At 50.0% G+C, this 21,254-nt stretch overlaps 1 protein-coding gene across 10 annotated transcripts in view; it reads right to left on the bottom strand.

The window, feature by feature from the left end:
* LOC116317734 (echinoderm microtubule-associated protein-like 6) overlaps window positions 1-21,254 on the bottom strand; it is a 28,873-nt gene extending 7,619 nt beyond the window's left edge. For 2 of the 10 annotated variants that reach the window (XM_031736595.2, XM_039613671.1), the window contains exons 1-38: window positions 20,247-21,254; window positions 18,400-18,559; window positions 17,842-17,940; window positions 17,701-17,769; window positions 16,849-17,034; window positions 16,490-16,625; window positions 15,448-15,649; window positions 15,218-15,355; window positions 14,570-14,826; window positions 14,218-14,427; window positions 13,578-13,745; window positions 11,987-12,093; window positions 11,814-11,914; window positions 11,475-11,661; window positions 11,295-11,400; window positions 11,038-11,131; window positions 9,426-9,526; window positions 9,038-9,240; window positions 8,260-8,371; window positions 8,057-8,184; window positions 7,804-7,945; window positions 7,581-7,733; window positions 7,370-7,501; window positions 7,159-7,247; window positions 6,917-7,084; window positions 6,626-6,827; window positions 6,148-6,274; window positions 6,002-6,080; window positions 5,736-5,865; window positions 5,558-5,656; window positions 5,260-5,280; window positions 3,235-3,408; window positions 2,695-2,903; window positions 2,455-2,612; window positions 1,226-1,340; window positions 949-1,137; window positions 700-872; window positions 459-621 (exon numbers count right to left, since the gene is read on the bottom strand). In XM_031736595.2, coding sequence (XP_031592455.1) covers window positions 459-621; window positions 700-872; window positions 949-1,137; window positions 1,226-1,340; window positions 2,455-2,612; window positions 2,695-2,903; window positions 3,235-3,408; window positions 5,260-5,280; window positions 5,558-5,656; window positions 5,736-5,865; window positions 6,002-6,080; window positions 6,148-6,274; window positions 6,626-6,827; window positions 6,917-7,084; window positions 7,159-7,247; window positions 7,370-7,501; window positions 7,581-7,733; window positions 7,804-7,945; window positions 8,057-8,184; window positions 8,260-8,371; window positions 9,038-9,240; window positions 9,426-9,526; window positions 11,038-11,131; window positions 11,295-11,400; window positions 11,475-11,661; window positions 11,814-11,914; window positions 11,987-12,093; window positions 13,578-13,745; window positions 14,218-14,427; window positions 14,570-14,826; window positions 15,218-15,355; window positions 15,448-15,649; window positions 16,490-16,625; window positions 16,849-17,034; window positions 17,701-17,769; window positions 17,842-17,940; window positions 18,400-18,559; window positions 20,247-20,443 — 5,484 coding nt within the window. In that variant the 5' untranslated portion in view covers window positions 20,444-21,254. Of the gene's footprint in view, window positions 1-458; window positions 622-699; window positions 873-948; window positions 1,138-1,225; window positions 1,341-2,454; window positions 2,613-2,694; window positions 2,904-3,097; window positions 3,409-5,259; window positions 5,281-5,557; window positions 5,657-5,735; window positions 5,866-6,001; window positions 6,081-6,147; window positions 6,275-6,625; window positions 6,828-6,916; window positions 7,085-7,158; window positions 7,248-7,369; window positions 7,502-7,580; window positions 7,734-7,803; window positions 7,946-8,056; window positions 8,185-8,259; window positions 8,372-9,037; window positions 9,241-9,425; window positions 9,527-11,037; window positions 11,132-11,294; window positions 11,401-11,474; window positions 11,662-11,813; window positions 11,915-11,986; window positions 12,094-13,577; window positions 13,746-14,217; window positions 14,428-14,569; window positions 14,827-15,217; window positions 15,356-15,447; window positions 15,650-16,489; window positions 16,626-16,848; window positions 17,035-17,700; window positions 17,770-17,841; window positions 17,941-18,399; window positions 18,560-20,246 lie in introns of those variants that run through there. The other 8 variants (XM_039613669.1, XM_039613667.1, XM_039613668.1 and 5 more) reach the window with 8 other exon arrangements.

Raw genomic sequence — 21,254 nt, 5'->3', positions numbered from 1 at the left:
ACTAAGTCGTCATGCCAACCCTGGCTGAATGAAACTACCCGTGCTCTCAGGCGCGAATGCCGTCGTGCTGAGAGGAAGTGGAAAAAGGATAAACTCGAAGTGCCTTTGCTATTGCAGCTCCTAGACTGTGGAACAGCCTCCCTATTGCCATTCGCTCTGCTGAGACGGTTCAGTCGTTTAAATCTCGTTTAAAGACCCATCTTTTCACTCTGGCTTTGACGTAAGATAGTTTGATTATCATTTGGTTGGTTTCTATGTTTGTCTCGTCTTGTGTTGTATTTGTCTTATTTTTATTTCCTAATTTGTGAAGCACTTTGATCAAAACTGTTGTTTTTAAATGTGCTATATAAATACATTTTGATTGATTGATTGATTGATTGATTGATTGATTGATAACTCAGCACTCAGTGAGTTTCTTCTTAACCTTTAACCTTTATTTAAGCAGGAAGTGAAAGTACCTGGATGTGTTTGCTGTCAGCAGAGAAGTCGATCTGGATGACACACCCGGGAATGTCCTTGCAGTAACCAATCCGATTAAGCGACGGCCCGAGAGAGAGGTCGTAGAAATCCACAGCGCTTTCGAGTGAGCCCACCGCCAAGAACCGGTTATCTGGACTGAACCTGAACAAAGAAATCCAGAAACTGAAGTTAGTCCCAGAAGTGTTAGAGGCTCCTGTTCGTGCTAATGCTCAAACCCACCGAATATCCTGGACGGCCACGCTGCGGTCTCTCTTCTTGCCCCAGACAGTGAGGGAGTTGACCAGCAGGACGATGAACTCCCCATTCTCCATGCCGATGGAAACCATTTCTCCGTTGGGACTGTAGGACGTGCACTTGGCAGGATGGCCCAAACTCACCTTGTTCAGGAGTTTCTAAGACAGAAGACAGGATTAAAGAAACACGCCGTACCAGGTGAGGTCGGCAGCAAACCACAGTTCAACCCCGTACCTTATCAGCCAGGTCCCATATTCGGATGGTCCCGTCATCGCTGGCGGAGATGAAGACGTCTTTGAAAGGGTGACTTGTCAAACCCCAGATCCCTCCCTGAGTGTGTCCGTTGATCATGGTGTTGGAGGCAGCGTTCTTTTCTCCAACCTCTATGATCTCCCCATCCTTGGTTCCCACCAGGATTTTACCCTGTCAGAGAGTTTGAGGTTACTCCTTCTGCCACAGGAATCACAATAACATCAAGCACCATGGACCTTCCACAGTGTGTTCTTCACACCTTTCCTCTGCAGACAGATCGAACGCTCTCCACCGGTTGGCCGGTCTCCAGCTGAAAAGCTCGGCAGCGCTTCATCTCCTGGTCCCAAAGCTTTACAGCACCACCCTCTTTAGTCCTATTGAACAGCAGCAGACAGCGGGATTTCATTTTTTTTTTTATATCTCAAAGGAATCCAGAAGAAGGGTACATCCCTAAAATGGATCCGTCTGAACCCTCATCTTCACCCGGTGTAACCTTGAACCTTTAGCCATGCTTGTGGCTGGTCCACACGGTTTATAGCAGTGTTTCCCAACCACTGTGCCGTGGCACAGAGGTGTGCCGCAGCAGATTATCTGATTCTACCTGATTAGTACTCTAAATGACCAGCATTAGTAGCAGGCAGAACAATGACGTTCTCTTCCACTAGAGGGCAGTACAACTACCTGCTCTAATTCAATGGGCTGCCAACTGCCAGTAAAACAGAAGAAGACAAAGAAGAAATTAAATCATCGTCACACTGTGAGACGACGCAGCGCATAATAGCAACAGATAAATATTTGAAAAGAAAAAGTAGTCAGTGTGAGCTGGTCCTGGAGAAAACTCCGACCCAGATGAAGGCCGAGCATGAGTCATGGTCAGAAGAAAGCAAAAAAGGTAAACTGGGAACAAACCGAGCCAAGTCCGCTCTGCCTGGTGCGCGGGGAAAAATGATCAAGATGCTCTCTGTGACATTTTTGTTTGGTGGTGTGCTGTGTGATTTTTCTAATGTGAAATATGAGCTGTGGCTCCAAAAGGTGTGGAAACACTGGTTTACAGAGACTGACAGAGCCACTGTGGCATCACCCACTGATTCAGGAAGCCATCATTTAAAGCATGGATTTTATTATGAGCTAATGCTAGCGACTTTTGTTACCACAGACTATATGAAAGCATCACTCAGACAAAGATGCCTGTAAATTAGCAATGTCCAATCAATCACTGCGCACCAAACCTGGAGCTCCGCCTTCTTGGACCGTCTGTTAGTATAAAAGCCCCAACAGTGCAAACACGGTCCAGAGGTCCAGTTCAGGTGAATCCTAGCAGACAGCTACAGCTTCCTGTATCACCATCCACCTGTCAGTCAAAGATGCCACACCCCTAATAATGCAAACTTTAAGCCTTAAATGATTGGTTGAACCTGGGACCATTTTTTTATATTAACACCAAAAGCAGCTGAGGTAGGCCAGCATCTTCAGGAACTGCAGACTCACGGTCGCTCCTTCCCCCCGGTAACGATAAGGCCGTCCCTCAGAGTGGTGTACATGGTGAAGACGGGACCGCTGTGCGCCTTTGCCACCACGCGCACCAGGAAATGCTCCCGCCACACGTACACGTCTCCGTTGATGGCGCCAGTGAATGTCAGGTTGTTCTGAGTGAGACAAACAGCGATTTACCACAAATCCGAAAACACCAGAGCGTTACATAAAAAAAGCAACGTCAGCGTTTCTTACAGCGCCGAACGCAACAGACAGCATGGTCTGCATGCGGCCGTCCTCCACTGAGCCGATCACACCTTTCTTGTACATGAGCGAACCTCCAACCAGAGTCCAGAACTTGATGTGTTTGATTCCCACCGACACGAACTGGGTGTCAGAGTCTGGCCGGAACTCCACCACGAAGATCCGCTCAGTGTGGCTGCCCTTACTCGTCACCTTGGTGCCTGACGGACAGGTAAGAGGTCAAAGATCGTACCCATCTATGTCACATACTTTGTCTTGTTTGGTGTGGAACAGACGGTCCAAACAATAATGTTTCCCCCCTGAGGCATCATTGGCCACAACCTTCACCCTGAACCTCAGACTGACCCCGAGTCATTAGGTAATCGTGGGGATGAGAAACTATTGAAAGCGTTACCTGTGTAACCCTCCATGATGTCACAGCCTGGCTTGTTTTTCATCAAGAGCTAATCTCTTACTCCTTCCAACAAACTGCCAGCAGTCAGAAGCTGAGAGCATCTCACAATTGTTCATCTGATGAAAGATGCTGGGTACCTTCCTGCCACCTCCACACTGTGATGGTGTGTTCAGGCTCCACCCCCACAGACAGCAGCAGCTTCCCTGTAGCACTGAAGTTAACGTAGCCGACGCCTTTAGCGTGCGAACACCGCAGGATGGAGAGTGTCTGCTTGGTCATGGCGTCCCACACGTGGATGGACGGGGCGAGGCCTGCGAGAAGAGACCAAACCGTAGAAACCACACAACTTCACAACCACAGAACCGAGGTAGGAAGTACCAGGACCTGAACATCTAAGGACCTGTGGACCACAGGACTGAAACACCAAACAACATGTGGGATCTACAGCTGAGCTCCTCAGCATCCTTCAAGGAACAGGAGAAAAAGGGAACCTCAGATCTACAGCATTGAGAAACAAAGGAACAGATTTAGCAGGAAGTGGGGCAATGAAAGGAAACAAGGAGCCAAGGAATGAAGGATGGTAAAGAGGCCAAAGAGAAAAGGATGAAGGACCAATGAGGGAGTTATGGGAGCTGTGAAATGGAGACGCAGTGGCGTGGAACGAACTTGGATGGATGAATAGACCTCATCCTGTTCAGGATCTTTGGGTACTTCCAGCGCCTGAGTTCAGACTGGCACCGGCATGCTGGGTCCACTGAGCAGCGCCATTGAGAGTGTGGAAATTCAAAAGGGCTTCTTTCAAACAACCATCTCTTCACACTTTTATAGCAAGCTTTATTAACACTTTCAGCCATGATCACATGACCGGTTTGCTCCTGAGGTCCCGGACCACCTCAGCTCGGCAGAGGAAACCTCAGAAGACCAGAGAGGAAGAGATGTTTTTAATCGCGTCCTCTCTGGGGAACAAAGAGAGGATCAGGAACATGTGATCATGCCCCAACAGCGTCTGCATTAACACGACTGACCCGGAGATGTTTCTAAAGGAAGGAAAGCAGCCTCTGAATCACAGCCTTCAGCACACACGGCACAGACTGCACACAGAAACACAGAGCCAACTCATCATGCCCACACGAGGCTCTCTGCCGGGCTCCGAGTCTGCCTACTGCCATGCTCGTGCTAATGTGGAGACGCCTGAAAACACCGAGTTCAGCCACGCTAACGTTTCTCTGGAGACGCTGAAAAAATAAGAGAAATGGATCCTCCAGCAGTGACTTTCTCCTTACTGAGCAATCTTTAACGTGCTGCAAGACGACGGGTTAAAGATCTCTGAGAGTTGGAGTTACTTTGGTGCACGAGCCCCGTCCTTCATTCAGACTGCACCTTCAAAAACAAAAGTCCTTTGTGTGTTTAATTTGGCCTTGACTTGTCAGGCTCACACCTCGTGTGATGTTGAGGTTCCTCATCAAACCTGCACATAAACCTGACGGCTCAGCAGACGCACGCCTGGCGTCCACTTTCAGAGAGCTGTCGGTGATGACCGTGATGTCCTGAGGCATTTGACAGAGAGTGTTCAACACAAAGCATCAGGTGGACAACGCGTGTTTGTTTTGGTCACACCCACATGACCCTTACTCGCCTCCTCCTCTAAGACGAACGTGAGCGATCACCAGGAGATGACCCCGAGGATGAAAACGCCCATCATTCGTTTTTTATAAGTGCAGTCTTGATTTTAATGGCATTATATTAACTGAAGAGTCAAATAACGCAGAAATAATGTCCCCCCCCCCTCCCTGCAGCGCCCCCTGCTGTGTGATGCTGGCATTGATTTCTGTGTGAAGTGCTGCCGCTGTTCGCAGGAACGAACAATTCTAAAGATTTAAGACCCATGGGAGCGTGACGCTCTTGGACGTTTCTGTGGCGTGGAGCATTCAGCGTGACGCTCAGTGTTTTCATTTGAATCCACATCAGTGCAGACGAGTCAGGGAGCGAGCTACGATCAGCGTCCTGACTCATTATACTCACCAGAGAGCTCTGCCTCTACACGCCGGGAGCGAATGACACCAACACGTTAATAAACTCAACCTGTGTGTGTGTCTGTGAGTGTGTCTGTGAGTGTGTCTGTGAGTGTGTGTGTGTAACAAGGGCAGTGAAAGGAGGCTTACCTGGCAGGTCAGTGATGTCACCTGGTGATGAGGCGGAGTTGATGAGGAAGCAGTGAGAGAGAACAGAAGTGGGATGGGCCAACAGCTGCCAGCTCATGCATGACAACAACATGATGACTGAACGTATCTAATCTAACAGGCGAGCGCACACCGACATGACGTTTATTGGACATTAGAGGTCAGCTGACCCATCAGATCTGGCTCAGTCTCTGGGGACAGCAGAGCGGTCGCTTGTGCAGACCTATGCTAGCGGCGCGCGACCGTGCCCGGCACTCGTGCCCATCTGTGACGGACTCACCAATCTGCCCAGTGGCAATGACGTTCTGGTACTTCGGATGCTGATTGACGGTCAGGCAGAGGATGTCATCGGTGTGCTCCAGGTAGAAACTCTGAGTTCCTGTCAGGACAGGAAGCAGCAAGTGTGAGGTCATCGGCGCCAACAGTTACTCAGAAGGTGTGACAGCGTTTTCACCAACCTGCCGACAGGTTCTGGATGACCACGGCAGCGGCAGTGTGGAAGACAATATCAGCACCGTCATTGAGGTAGTGCAGGTTGTTACGGCAATCGAAGCCTCTGTAGCCGAAGACGTGCTCCAGGACCAGCTCCTAACACACAGACACACACACACACACACACACAGACACACAGACACACACACACACACACACACACACACACACAGACACACATGAGTCGAGGGGTGCGTCAGCAGGTCCCGTTAAGCAGAGGTCCCACACTCACCTCCACCACCTTCTTCTTTTTCGTCACGTTGTTCTTTAGCAGTTTGTCGGGAAGCGGTGCAGCTCGGCTCACCGGAGGCCTGAACAGGAGAATCGACATCAGACACGCATGTCTGAACGCCATAACAGGAAGCGAACCAATCCTACCTCTCCTCCACGGGAAGCTCTTTGTGCTGCAGGTGAGGTTTGGTTCCTGACATGTTCCTGATGCTGGCCGAGTAGATCTTAGTGATGTAGTCCACCACCTTCTCCCGGGCCACGTCGCTGTCGTACCCTAAAAACAACAACGCGACACAGAGGTGACGACGAAGGTCAAGAACCAAGCTGAGAACATCTTCTTCAGTGTAAAGGTTACAACATCCACTGTTGCTCAACTGTGCTGTAAGACTGCTTTCTTCCGTTTGTGCAACATCTCTAAAATTAGAAATATCCTGTCCCAGAGTGATGCTGAAAAACTAGTTCATGCATTTATTACAGCGATGTTCCCTCAGTCTGACCTTTGTCCTGTTCCCTATGCTCACCCTCCAACCAATCACAGCAGATGGCTGCCCCTCCTTGAACGAGGCAGCTGCTGTTCTGAACTGGGACTGTAAAGTTGAAATGAGTCGCCGTGGTTGCAGCGTACCTCCGTCCTCCTCGGTGTCATCGTCAGACTCCTCGCTGTCCACAGCTTTGCTCTCTTTGTGACCCGGCAGCTCTCTGGTCCAGATCATCAGCGCTGTATCAGCCCCGCCCACTGTCAGCAACACGGTGTCATCGTTGGACCAGCGGACATTGGTCACGTTGGTGCTGTGACCCACATACTTCTTAAACTTGGCGAACTGGCCCTGAGGTCAGAGGTCAGAGGTTAGGGTGAACAGAGCCTTTGAAAGCACACGTTTTGAGACGTGAGACATGGCGTGGACTCCTCTCTCACCCTGGACGGGAAGCTGAAGAGTTTGAGGAAGCCGAAGTCGTCTCCGGTGGCCAGCAGTTTGCGGTCTTTGGTGAGTGAGGCGGCGTTAACGAAGCTAAGCGTCGGCCATATCCCCTCACAGGTGGGACCGAAAACGGACGTCCAGCTCGCCCATTCCAGCTTCTCGAACTGAAACAGAAACACGGCATGACCTCTGCAGTTCAGCCGAAATACCTCACCAGAGCTGTCGGCGCGCTCCTTACCTCGGCCACGCTGATGTTCTGTCTGCGTCCTCGCGGCGCCTCAAAGAACAGCTGCTCCTTGGCTCCGGTGTTCACCTGCAGCAGCTTACCTGTAGAAGTAGCACAGGAGAGTCTGACACCACCTCACCGTCACATCAAAGCTGCAGCCTGCTATTAACGCAAAGTGTGTCCTGAAGGTGTCGCCAGTGACCACAGCACAGGTGAGTCTCACCTCTGGAGTCCCAGTCGATGTGAGTGATGTAGCTTCTGGCTCCTTTGCAGATTCCGACTCTTTTACTTGTCAGGACGTTGTAGATGTCCACAAAAGAATCGTGCGAGGCCACAGCCAGGTACTTCCCCGCATCTGAAACACACACCTGACTCATCAACGACCCACCAGTGACCTTCATCCTGTGCCACACCTGCGTGCTAAGTTCAGGTACCTTGGGAGAAGCGGATATCTGAGATGAGCTCTCTGCGATGGTGAAACGTGACCATGTCCTCCAGCGTGTCAGCGTTCACCACCAGGAAGCTGCCATCATTTAGGCCGACCGCCAGAGCTTTCCCGTCCGGAGAGAAGGCACAGCACCGCCCACCTGACAGGAAACACAGCACAGGTAAGAAAGGTTTGAGAGCACGCCAAGGTTTCACATTTGCTCGTCTCACCTTTCTTGAGCTTGCGGACAGCCACCATGCGGTGATTGGCTGACAGCTCCCAGATCCTCAGAGTTCTGTCGTCACTGACGGTGGCGCAGACAGGAAGTAGAGGGTGTGCCGCCAAACCCCACACCTCGCCCTCCATGTGACCCTGGCACACACAGGTGTACAGGTGACTATGTCAGTGCACTGTAGTGATTCGATCTCAGTGAGGTGGGGGCGGAGCAGAAGAGCCCGTGACAGATTGGTAAAGTGAACTTACCTGCACCAGCAGCGTCATCGGCCCGCTCTTATCGATCTCCAGGATCTCTCCGTTCTTGGTTCCCAGCAGGATGTGACCATGGCCCAGGGTGATGGCTCTGATGGACGGGTTGTCCTCCAGCAGCAGCCCTGCTCAGAAAACACGACCGATCACCTTCAGGCGCTCTCACTGTTCAAAAACACCCCGATGCTGGCGTCCCCTACCTTTAGAGGACGGCGACAGGGCGGCGCGCTTGATGGCGTACGTTTTCAAACATCTCTCAAACATGTCGTCCCACAGCTCCACGATGCCGTCTTTCCCCCCCGTCACAAAACCCTGGACACAGGAAGCAGAAACCCAGACAAGTCTATGGTTATGATTTTATTTTGAAAGGATCGTTGTCGTCATGCTTCCGGGTCATTCTGGCCCAGTGTTTTTGAGTTCTAGTGTTTTGTTGTTACATTGTATTCATGTTCTAGGTTCATTAGTTTGGGTTCTTGTCCATGTAGCCTCCCTGTGTGTGTCTGTGTCTTCTTCCCCTTTCCCATGTCCTCCTCCTCATGTTTCTCCTCCCTAGCCTGTCATGTCTCCCCTTTTAGCTCTCTCTCTGTGTCTCGACCCCCTCTAACTGCCCCCCCCACCCCGTTATCTCTAATCCATCTCGTTTCCCTGAGCGTTCTCCCCTCTCAGCTCCCGTGGCATGTGGTGCGAGTGCTTCTTTCCCGTTTTACTTTGATAGTCTCCCGTCATGTTTCCCTGCCTCGTTACTTAGATCACCTTCAGCTGTGTTCCCTCCTGTGTTTAGTTTAGTTGTGTATCTCCTGCATCATAAAGCTGTGTTTTGAGTTGCGTCCTCTCCTGCCTGCAGCCACTTCTTGACAATTATCTTCAATCATCAATCATGTAAACGATCGTTTTCGTCCATGAGTGCTGCTCGTATTACTCCACCCTGCTACAGACTCCACCCTCCTCCACTTTAGATAACAAAGGATGAAGTGTCACCTTGTCCAGCGAGCACATGGCGAACACGGGGCCGTCGTGGGCTTTGATGGTCTTGATAAGCATCGTGTCTCTCCAGATATAAACGTCTCCGTTCGTGGCTCCGGAGAAAACGAGGTCCTCGGATCGACCGTAACATGCCGACATCATCGTCTCCTGTTTCCCCAGGTTCCCGAAAATCCCACGTTTGAAGGTCAAACCGCCGCCTGCAGGACGGGAACGGATGTTTACAAGTATCCATTTAAAAAAAACGGTTTAAAGTTCACGTTTTATCAGAGCGTGAATAAAACCACCACTTGTGGAACAGCCCCATGTGACCCCTCCTACCTCGTTGAGCTAAAATGTGAATGCGTGTCAGGTTAGTTCCAGGTAAAGAGGAAACGACACCTACCTGAATGTTGCCAGAACTTGATGTGTTTCATGCCCACAGTCACCAGTTTGTCCATCCTGAAAGGATTGCTCTTCACCACAAAGATCTTGTCTTTATGACCCCTGCAGACACACACGAGCTTTCAGCCGATCAGCTCAAACACGTGAAACGACATGCAAACATTTCCCTCTGCACAGGAACCACTGTGAGAAACTGGGAGCTTACAAAAGGATGACCACCTTACGGCAGGACTAGCTGACTTAATCCAGGTGTGTTTACTAGAGATGGACCGATCCGATATTACGTATCGGTCCGATACTGACCTAAATTACTGGCTCGGATATCGGAGAGAAATAAAAAATGTAATCCGATCCATTAAATATCAAAAAAACACCTCACAAAACTTGCGACAAGGCGTAACTCGGCTCATAACCGTAGCACGTCGGAGCAGTGTGCTCACGTGATAGAGCGGCTGTGTGTATTTGTAGCCTCGCTACCAAACCAGCATTTCATCTCCGAGGAAGTTATCCCAGAGAGAAGTAAAGCAAGTGTGTAAGTTCATCTCTGAATGTTTGTAAAGCGTTCCCACGTTAAGCTTAACAACCGATATATGGAGCGACTGCCTCTCTCTCTCCCTCTCCTGCCGCTACTTCAATCATGAAACTGATCAATGATCAGCTGATCGGCTTTTCTGTCGAGTCCGTCTCTCTTCTTTGTTTTTGGCCCACTTTGCACCAGAAAGAGGAAACCAGCGGCTGAACAACAGCAGCACGTTTAAGCTTGATAAGCTGTTGTTAGAATGTATTTAATATTACTTTCTACACCAGGATCCTTTTCTCACGTAGCTGACGGCTGGTAACTGTGCAGGGGCGGATCTAGCAAAGTGTAGCCAGGGGGCCGATAGGGCATGAACAGGAAAAGGGGCACAAAGACATACTTTTCTTTCTCATTCTCATTTAAAATGTTGAGCTTTTAATAAATAATTATCTGAATCTTACACCCAAAGTTTTAATCTGATGTAAAATGTATAGAAGTCCATTACTGTATATAGTAACTGTTAAGTCTAATATACCCTAGTAAGCTATAGTACTTTTTCCTTTGGGAAGGTACCGTCTGTGCAGTCTGCAATTCTGTTGAAGAAAGATGTTGAATCTATTTAATTATTCTTGAAAAATAATTTATTTCTGTGCATTTTTTTCACACTGCATCAAATTAAAGTTGATTACATCGATTAAGCATCATGAGGTGGAGGGTGGGGGTTCCCATTTTTTTGCTGGGAGTTTGCAACCCTATTAGTTAGGTTGCTTAATATTTCTGCTAAGTACTCTTTAAAATACCAGAATAGGGAGGATGGAGCAGGTTTAAGTTTATTAGATTGATCAGTGTTGCTGAACTATGAAATATTTTGGCTGCAGTGTATTTTTTACATACAGGTATAACAGAATAGCTTTAGTGTTGTTGTTTATTTAAACTTGAGTATGAACTTATACAAAATGCAGCAAGATATTAAAAAACAGTTTTATTGATTAAAAAACACACTATATCGGATTCATATCGGTATCGGCAGATATCCAAATTTATGATATCGGTATCGGACATAAAAAAGTGGTATCGTGCCATCTCTAGTGTTTACCTGGCCTTGGCTAGTCTCTCTCCTTTCTTCCAGTCCCAGATGATGATGGAGTGAAATTCATCGATTCCCACTGAGATCAAACTCTTCCCATCAGCTGAGAGGCACAAAGAGAGGAGTTACATCAGAAAACAGCGTGAAGAAAGGATTGGGGACAACAAATGTGTCTACCTGAGCTAACCCACTGAGTTAGGGATAACAGGTGAAGGTTTATGGATAGAAATGTTGATGCCCAATGGCACGGCGTGCAGTCAGCTTACCTGTGAACTCCAGAGCACACACTCCCCTGTTGTGGTGTCCTTTGAGCAGCGACAGACACTTCAGGGTCTGGATGTCCCACACATGTATGGCCGGGTCTCTGCCCACCTGTACAGAGGAACAGCCAATCAGAAACCGTCTCAGTCTCGGAAACGGGACGTGCTGCGATCAGCCGGGCATACCTGTGCTGAGGCCACGTAGTCTTTGAGCGGGTGGACGGCGAGGCTAAGGATGTCATCGTCATGCCCGAGGTAAAACCTCTGGCTGTGCTGCAGCCGGTTGTAGACGACAGCGACGGCGGCCACGTGGTACACCACCTCCCCCGCCTGACTGTAGAACAGGTTGTTACGGCAGTCGAAGCCCCGGTACCTGCAGCAAACAGGAAGCAGCACAAACTGAGTTTTATTTATTTGGTGCTGGTGATCGCTCAGAGTGACTTCGGGACAAAAAGCGGCAGCTGTCTGGGATACTCCCGGATCACAGCCACGGGACCAGATCCATGTCTGATGTGGATAGTTTACCCGTGAACAAACTGCAGACGAAGCCCCTCCTCTGGAGCTTTCTGCCGCTTCAGGGAACCAATCAGCTTCTTCTTGAGTTGTGGCAGGTCCTCCTTATACACCTGCAGACAGAGACAGGTGAGTCAGACAAACGGCTTTTTGACTGCAGGTGGGAGCGTTTGTTTCCCAGTCACCTGACGTTCATAGCTGGTCTGAGCTTCCTGTTCGATGTCTGAGTCGAGCTCCGGCACATCTGACACGTCTGAGTCCGACTCGCCGCTGTTGGAGTCGGCGTAACCCTCTGAAGACACGGCACGGGTGAAAAATATGACTCAGCAATAAGCAGAGGTGACGCTGAAAAACTAGTTCATGCATTTATTACTTCCAGGCTGGACGACTGTCATTCATTATTATCAGGAAGTCCTAAAAACTCACTGAAAAGCCTTCAGTTAATCCAAAATGCTGCAGCAAGAGTCCTGACAGGGACTAGAAAGAGAGAGCAGATTTCTCCTGTATTGGCTTCCCTTCATTGGCTTCCTGTTAAATCCAGAATTCAAAATCCTCCTTGTTGGGTCTGTGCTTCCACAGGCCCCGCTGGTTTAGAAACTTATTTCCATTAACGACAAGCAAGGAAACAAGACGAACAGCTTTTACTTGCTAGCAAGGGAAACTGGTCGGAACCAGGCTGTTGGAGCTGAACGCTCCTCACCTGTCTCCTAGCCAGCATCAAATAAACAGCCTTCCTTGCAGCCTTTTATTGAAAACACAAGCACCACCCATTGTAAAACCCCCCTATGGTCACAAAAGATAAGGCACTATGTGGGTATGTGTGCGCATGTGCAAGAATGTGTGTGTGTGTGTGTGTATGTATGTGCGAGAATGTGTGTGTGTGTTTATGTTTGGGGGTGCGTTTGTTTGACCTCCTGCCCACAAAAGGATCATAAAAGCAGGAAGCTTACTACACAAGGAAACAGAACCTTCAGATAGGACGTCCCTATAATAAAACACTTCAGCCTCCCCCACCAACAGGCTGGCTGGAGAGGTGATCAAAGGACTGTCTTTGATCCTGCTGCTTGAACTAAAATTTAAGTAACACAATGACAGCATTTAACAATTTGACTCCAACACTGCTCCTCACATACAAGGTCTTAAATAATCAGGCCCCATCTTATCTTAATGACCTTGTAGTACCATATCACCCTATTAGAGCACTTCGCTCTCGCTCTGCAGGCCTACTTGTTGTTCCTAGAGTATTTAAAAGTAGAATGGGAGGCAGAGCCTTCAGTTTTCAGGCCCCTCTTCTGTGGAACCAGCTTCCAGTTTGGATTCAGGAGACAGACACTATCTCTACTTTCAAGATTAGGCTTCAAACTTTCCTTTTTGCTAAAGCATATAGTTAGGGCTGGACCAGGTGACCCTGAATCCTCCCTTAGTTATGCTGCAATAGGTGTAGGCTGCCGGGGATTCCCATGATGCACTGGGTGTTTCTTCTTCACTCTGTGTTTTTACAGGACATTCTGTACTTTTGTCATGTGTGCCAATAAGTTAGCTCGAGTTTTCAAATGGAGAAAGTGCGAGGCGTGACAAAAACAGTGATTTGGGTCATTATGAATAATTTGCAGCTGCAGGAGGAGACTGGATTTGGAGACCTGATTCTTATGATCTGCAAAGACTTTAGGATGATAAAAGAGTTAAGCTCAGTTTGTTGATTTAGTTTAACTGCTAAAAAGTTTCTGGGAGGTCAGCACCGTCATCATCTGCGACTAAAGGTAAGCTCTGCGTCACCTTGTAGGAGGGGCTCCAGAACACCGTTCATCACACCTTCGGGCAGGAACCTCCACTGGAAGACGGCGTGGTCGGCACCACCGGTGCTGATGACCCACTGCAGATCGCTGGACCAGCGAATGTTGGTCACATGGGCAGAGTGACCAATGTACTTCTTAAATTTGGCCCCTGTGTGATGTTAGAAACACAAGAATAAGAACGTACATGACTACAGAAACGTCCTTATCAAATCTATTCTGTCCTAAGCCTGTAGCTCCGTGTCTAATGGTAAATGGCCTGTATTTGTATAGCGCTTTACTAGTCCCTAAGGACCCCAAAGTGCTTCATCCACCCATTCACACACACATTCTGACAGAGGCGCCCCAGGGTGGCTGGGCGAGGCTGCCGAACACTGGCGCCACCGGTCTGTGTCTTGATGACACAGAGGGCCCGGTGAAGTGTCTTGCCCAAGGACACAACGACCGAGACTGTCCGAGCCGGGGCTCGAACCGGCAACCTTCCGATTGCAAGACGAACTGCCAACTCTTGAGCCACGATCACCCAGTGACTAAGACTCAGAATTAGGACGACCTCAGAGGTCCGCCACTCAGCCAGACTCTGTGGATCCTCAGTAAAAATGTTATCGGCATGCATCAGTCACCTTTCTTCAGGCAGGGGAACCTGAAGAGCTTGACGAGGCCAAGGTCATCGCCAGCCACCAGCACGGCGCTGCTGTAGTTGGCGTCCACAGAGTTTACGTTGGTGACGTTGGAGTATTTGAGCCAGATGCCGTTTACCTCCGGCCCAACAACTCCGGTCCACGTCATCCAGTGGATCCCCTTCGCCTCCTCTTTAGGAACCAGCTTTCCCGCTGCAGGACAGGGAAAGGAGGCATGTAAGACCCACAAATCTGCACCATCAAGTCCCACAACTGGTCCCAGGTAAGGACAAGTGAGCTCCAATTAAGGCCAAAACCTGAGTCTACAAGTCAAGTCTCAGGTGTTCCTGTGTACCTGGCATCCTGTAGAAGAGCCGCTCCCCAGCACCGTCATTGGTCTGCAGGAAGCGGCTGTCGACCGACCAGTCCAGGTGGGTGATGAAGGAGGCGGAGCGGCTGCACTCGCCTACCTTCTTGTACCGCTGTGCGACGGCATACACGTCCACCATCCCATCATTGGATCCCACCGCCAGGAAAGAACCATCCGGAGAAAACTTCAGCTCATGGATCACTTCCTTCCTGTCCTTGATGTGCACAACCTCCGTCATGTCCCTGCACAAACACACGCATTAGCCCGCCTCACTTACCGGAGCACGGATGGTAAACCACCATCTTAGCTTTTTAACCCTGCCCATTTCTAAGAACCACAGCAACACACGCCGATTACGTTTAACCTGCTTAAAAACCGCTGTCACATAGCAGGAAGTGGTCTTTATCACAAAGAGACCAGGACCTGATTGTGATCAGTGGGGTCCATTACCTGTGACCGTTACCATAGAGATTTAGGAAGCGCGAGGCCGCCAACAGTTTTCCACGTCAGCATTTGTTAACGCAGACGTCAGCTTCCCCGAGCTCACTGCTCACAGATCTGCTTTAAGCTCCTGTTTAATTTGAGGCGATAACACACCTGTACATAATCTTATTGACAGGTAAGAGAGGTCACCTGACACGCAGCACCGTAAACGAGCCATCCTTCATGCCCAGAGCGAGCTGAGAGCCGTCATTGTTGAAGGAAACGCTTCGAACGGACTCCTCCATGTTGCAGCGAGCCAGCAGAGTGTGGTCAGGAAGACTCCAGAGCCTGAGACACACAGGTGAGCAACGCGTTAGGAGAACAGCAGGTGAGCGGGAGAGCGGGAGCAGTCTGTGGGGACAGTGGCACGTTGGACCGACCTGACGGAGCGGTCGTCACTCCCGGTGACGGCGACGGGCTGTTTGGGGTGCACGTCCAGCGCCCACAGTTCGCCCTCGCTGTGACCCTGCATCAGTAGAACTGGTTTGTCCCGGTCTCGGACCATCACCTCGAAGATTTCACTGTCCTGAGTCCCGGCCAGGATCCGGTCGGCCTTCCAGCACACGCTCCGGATCGACAGACCTGAGACAGGAAACAGGAAACTCTGGGACGGGCACCACCAATCACAGAACTCACATTTAACAAAAAAGAGAAACTTGGCCAACAGAAGCTGGACACATTGTTACTCACTCTTATTTGGCCTTACACAAAAATCCATCAGTAAGCTTCAACGTTTCCAGAACTCTGCTGCCCGTATTATCACAAGGACTCCCTCTACCAGCACCCCTGTCCTGAAGCAGCTTCACTGGCTCCCGGTCAAATCTCGCAGTAATTTTAAAATACTCCTCTACACATTTAAGGCTATTCATTCTCTCTCCCCACCATACCTCTCTGACTTGGTTCAGATCGCCGTCCCATCCCAGTACCTCAGATCCTCCTCTTCCCTTTCTCTTTCTGTTCCTTCCTCTCGTCTTGTATCGACTCTGGAATTCCCTACCCCCTGATATCACTTCATTCCCTCTTTTTAAGTCCAACCTCAAAACCCACCAATTTAAAATTGCCTACTCCATATAGTCGGTTTTATTTGCTGTACCTGTGTCCTTGGGTGTTTTGAGAGGCGCTTTTAAAAAAAAGTACTATACATATAATATCATTATTACTATTATTATTATTATTATTATTATTAAATGTGATCGCGTGTGTGATTTGGGAATTCCGGGTGTCCCAAGAAGATCCGGCATCTCTGCCAGAGCCAGGTGAGCAGCAGGTAAGACTCAGGCTGCTGTAGATTCATTTTCTCTGAAGCACTGACGACGTTTTTGCTGCTGCTGTGATTGATCAAATACAAAACCAAAGCAGAGGTGACCCTGTTCAGGTGGACCCCTGAGTGACCCCGGTGTGACAGAGGGGACCAGATCAGACCTTTGTAGCCCTGCTCCGCCTCCCTCAGGTCGATCTTGGTGATGGGTTTGAAGTCCACATCCCACAGTCTGATGCAGCCGTCTCGCCCTCCGGTGGCGAATCCTTCCTCACAGGCGTGCATGCTGAAGATCCCCGCCTGCAGAAGAAGAACACATTTCCCATCAGCCCCTTCCCAGCACAGGTGCAGCTGTGGGTTAATCTCCTGCTCGGGGTTAGGTCAGCCGTGTTTTATCCTCACGTTACCTGGATAAGAAATCTGTTCATGTTTTCTGCTGAAAGCTTTTCCATCAGGGTGGATACTGCTCTCGAGCTCCACCTGGTTAACAGGGGAAGCTGTGTGTGTGTGTGTGTGTGTGTACCCCGTGTGCAGCCTGTACAGTCCTGATCAGCGTGATTCCTCGCCACACGTAAACGTCCCCGTTCAGAGCGCCGGAGTACGTGAGCTCGTCTTTGGCCGCAGAGACGCACAGGATGGTCTGCAGGTCACCCGTTTTCCCAAAAATGCCTCGCTTCGGAGTCAGAGCATTCCCGCACAGAGTCCAAAACTACGCACACAGGAAACAGAGAGAAAGCAGATTAGCACAGGAGGTGGTGCCAGCCATGCTGGTGTGCTGAGTACGTTAGCAATGGCGAGCACTAGCAGGACCATTTCAACCCCACACAGGACTGTGCAAAAGTCTTGAGCCCCCCCACACTTCTTTATATGTTGCAGGAAAATGAGAATCCGGTTTTTACAACTATAAAAAGCTGTGAAGTATTTGGTGCGACCCTGAATCCTCCCTTAGTTATGCTGCAATAGGTGTAGGCTGCTGGGGGATTCCCATGATGCACTGGGTGTTTCTTCTTCACTCACTATGTGTTAACAGACCTCTCTGCATTGAATCATACCTGTTATTAATCTGTCTGTCTTCCACAGCATGTCTTTATCCTGTCTTCCTTCTCTCACCCCAGCTGTGAGTCAACATCTGAACATTACCTGATGCTGCTGAAGTTTAGCAGAGCAAAGTTACCTAGTGAGGGGCAGCTCAAGAGTTTTGCACAGCTCTGTACGTGACAGAGGTGTAAGGTCAAAATCATCACCAGGTTTAAACTTCTCCTGTACTTTTCAGCCGCACATCGTCCACTGCAGGCGGGATGATGTATGGCTGATCCCAGCACCCACAGCTGGCTGTGAACCCCTCCGTCATGTGACCACCCAGGTGCTGCCCCACCTTGATGTGCTTGACTCCGCAGCTGACCAGCCGGCCGGCCTGGAACAGATCCCAGCACACGTCGAAGATCTGTGGGAAAAGCGAGAGCAGCGTTACTCCTCAGGTACGCCTGCAGATAAACGCGTGAGCGGCGGCACGTACTCTGTCCGAGTGTCCGGTGGCCGTGGCGAGGACACGTCCTCTCCTCCAGTCCCAGACGCACACCGTGTTCTTGGCGTCCAGGCCGACCGAGGCCAGTTGCTATGGCAACAGAAACAAGGAAGGAACGTGATTGGACGATACCTTTACGATGAAACGTAAAGGTGACCCACTCGCCTTCGCCTCACTTCCTCTCACATCTCCTGCTCTGGCCGCGCGCGTTCACACTAAACATAGAGCTCCTACTAATGAGTTCAGTGTTTACAGTAATCTCTGAACACTGGGTCAGTATGATGTCACAGAGAGCCACCAAAAGCCCCACCTGCTTGCTTGCTTCTGTTGATGAGGTTCAGCCAATGACAGGAAAGTTATCTAACAGCAGGAGGAGCTAAAGCAGCTGGTGTCAGACACAGGAGGATTATTCTGAAGCGTGACTCATACAAAGCTGCTGTAAAACCGCTCCTGCTGATAAAGTTTCAATCCAAAATCAAAGATTAAATTTTTTTAATTGTTAAAACTTTAATCTGAGACGGGCGGTTAGAGTGTCGGTGACATCGTTACCTGTCCATCAGCATCGAAGGCAAGACAGGCCACTCCGTGAGTGTGGACATCCCGCAGGATGGAGACGGTCTGCATGGCGTACGTGTCCCAGATACAGATGTACGGGTCCTTCCCCACCTGACCTGTCGCCACCTGGATCTTATCAGGATGCATGGCCAGACTGAGAAAGGAAGAAGAAGAAGTCAGCAGTTCTGACACCGATGTCCATCACAGCGACCGACTGCTGAGATCGACTTCCTGTCTCCACACTGTGACCTCATCACCGGGGCTGACCTCGCAGCTGCTGCTGAAGCTTTTAATCATTCAGCAGCCACCCGGCTCCACGCTAACAGCCATCTGTGAAGGGGGGCGGACACGCAACAGCACACGCGTGTTCACCAACACGCCTCAGGGCTGGTTTTTGTGATGGTTACAGACATGCAGTGGCTTTCTGTTTTTAAAGGTCCTCCAATCAAAGAGTCCCATTAAAACAGCTGAACTGGGCATGAGCGCCCCCTGTCTGCAGAGGATCACAAACACTGAAGGAAACCTAAAAACAAGCAGATTCCAAAGGAAGTTCTGAACTGTGTTAAAGCTGAAACAAAATGCTGAGCAGGAGGAAGTCAGGACGAATTTAAGCACACGGGTTTGACGTGTCGCCTCAGATCCAGTGAACACTGACAAAGTGCTGCAGGGCACGTAAACACAACAGCTGACACAACAGTTTTCCCCTGGACTCTGGCTCTCGCAGCTATTAAAGTTTCCACACTCACACGATGCCACTACCTGCAGCTCTGCCGTGGACAGTGGCAGATTCTCTGTTGTAAATTAACTCTACTCTTTATTTTAATCCTGAACCCGACTGTGCAGACCATCAAACATCTGTCAGCCCACGAGCATACCCACATAATCCGTTATAACACCAAGAATGAGCAAAATTCACAAAATAAGCTTCATGGTTGCGTCAGTCACACCTAAAACCTGAGACCAGAAACCATCACTCAGGTGTTCACGGAGCTCACATATCAGCTCCTTTTCGCACAGACTTCTATATAAATTGGGCCAGAGGAGTCGCCCTCTGCTGGATGTTCGAGAGAATGCCATTCTAAGTATTTACGTCCAATTTCCATTCTCAGACTAGCTTCAGAAACCCCTTCCAGCTCCTACAGGGGTACATTGAGATGTTCCCAAACCAGCCGAGACGCCAGGGATCTACCCCAGGGCCTCTAGGTGACACACCTCCACAGGAGGGTCCAGGTCAGACTCCTCTCTACTCTGAGCTCTACCTGAAACACCAAACCCTCACGGCAACTCTGAGCCTGAGCCTAGACACCTTCAGAGGGAGCTCGTGGTCACAGGTGAGCACAAGGACGTAGATCTAGCAGTAAACAGATCGCTTAACTTTCAATCCGTCTGTCGACCTCCTGCTCCACCCTCCCCTCACTGTGAACAGACCCTGGGAAACCTAAACTCCTCCTCCATGTGAGGGAGAACCGAGACGAGGGCCTGAGACCATCAAAGCCGAAATCCTTCATCATCTGTATCCGTTTAGAAATTCTGTCATCGCTGACAGAAATAAGAACAGAATCGTGAGGTGAAGCCCAACAGGCCCGGATACCCCGCACTCCTCAAGCGCCCCCCACAGGACACCCCAAAGAATGCAGTCGAATCAGCTGGGCAAACTCCTCGAGAAGTCCAAGAGCTGTTCTACGGCCCGAACGAGAACCACACCGGTCCTCTGAATCCGAGGTTCTAACTGAACCTTCTCTGGACATTGAATCCAGCGGCTAATGGACCGACCTTTAAATCCTAAAACCCGCCTGCACGGGGTCAGAGTTCACCAGCACCGTCACAGGGTTCCTCCTCACCTGATGATATCGTCATTGTGTCCCAGGTAGAACTTCTGTGTGTGCTCTCTGGTGTTGTAGACCACACCCACCCCGGCCACGAAGTACACCACTTCTTTCCCAGCTGTGTAGTACAGGTTGTTTCGGCACTGGTGGCCCCGGTAACCGTGGATCCACTCCAGCCTCAGCTGGCAGCGCGGCGCCGTTTTATCCGACATGTCTGTTCAAACCTGCAAACTTGAACATCCACAGAAAAACTGTCTGAGAGAAATGTATCATCTGCTGGAGCCGCTAACGCTGCCAGGAACTGCCGTCCATCCCTGTAGTCCCTTTGCCTACACTTCCCATGATTCCCGAGACAGCTTTGGCACGCTCACTAATGTGTCAGCAGGAAGGTTGTAAGGGTCGTCTTCTGCGCTTTTCACAGTAAAAATCCCGAGCGGAGTCAGCGCCAGGGCCAGAAACCACTGACCTACACTTGAACACACCTGCTCACCTGAAGACTGGCTCAGGTGGATTTTATGATGATGACGAGTGCTGATGAGATAAAATCAGTGTTTGCTAAATTCCGACGACCTGAGAAAAAAAAAAATCACAGAATTTCAAAATCATATAGATGAAATTAATCTGATGAAAATTTAACAGTGAGTTTATGTATTTTAACTAAATAAACGGCCCGGTCTAAACCCTGAATCTGACGTTTCCAGCTTCCACGTCCGACCTCAGAGACACTCCCGGTAATTCAACTTCGCGCTGTTTGCGCGCGTTTTAATTCCGACCCGCAGCAGACAGACCGGACCGGGTCACCGTTAGCGGTTCCTCCCGGCCTCCGTCCGTCAGGCGCAGATTTAAATCACAGCAAATCCTCCGCCGTCAGCGCCGATCCGCAGATTACTGCGCACATCTACCCGCGACCGTCCGCACCCGCGCGGATCGGCGCTCCTGCTCGGGCCCCGGTCACCAGCAGCCCGAAAACCGTGAAAAACGGCGACCCGAGAACGGAGCGCTAACGGGACCACCGAAAGCATC

The sequence above is a fragment of the Oreochromis aureus genome, linkage group 6 (genome assembly GCF_013358895.1).
Source record: "Oreochromis aureus strain Israel breed Guangdong linkage group 6, ZZ_aureus, whole genome shotgun sequence".
In the NCBI taxonomy this organism is placed as follows: Eukaryota; Metazoa; Chordata; class Actinopteri; order Cichliformes; family Cichlidae; genus Oreochromis; species Oreochromis aureus.
Note: the sequence above shows the minus strand (reverse complement) of the source record. Positions and strands in the feature narration are given on the sequence as shown.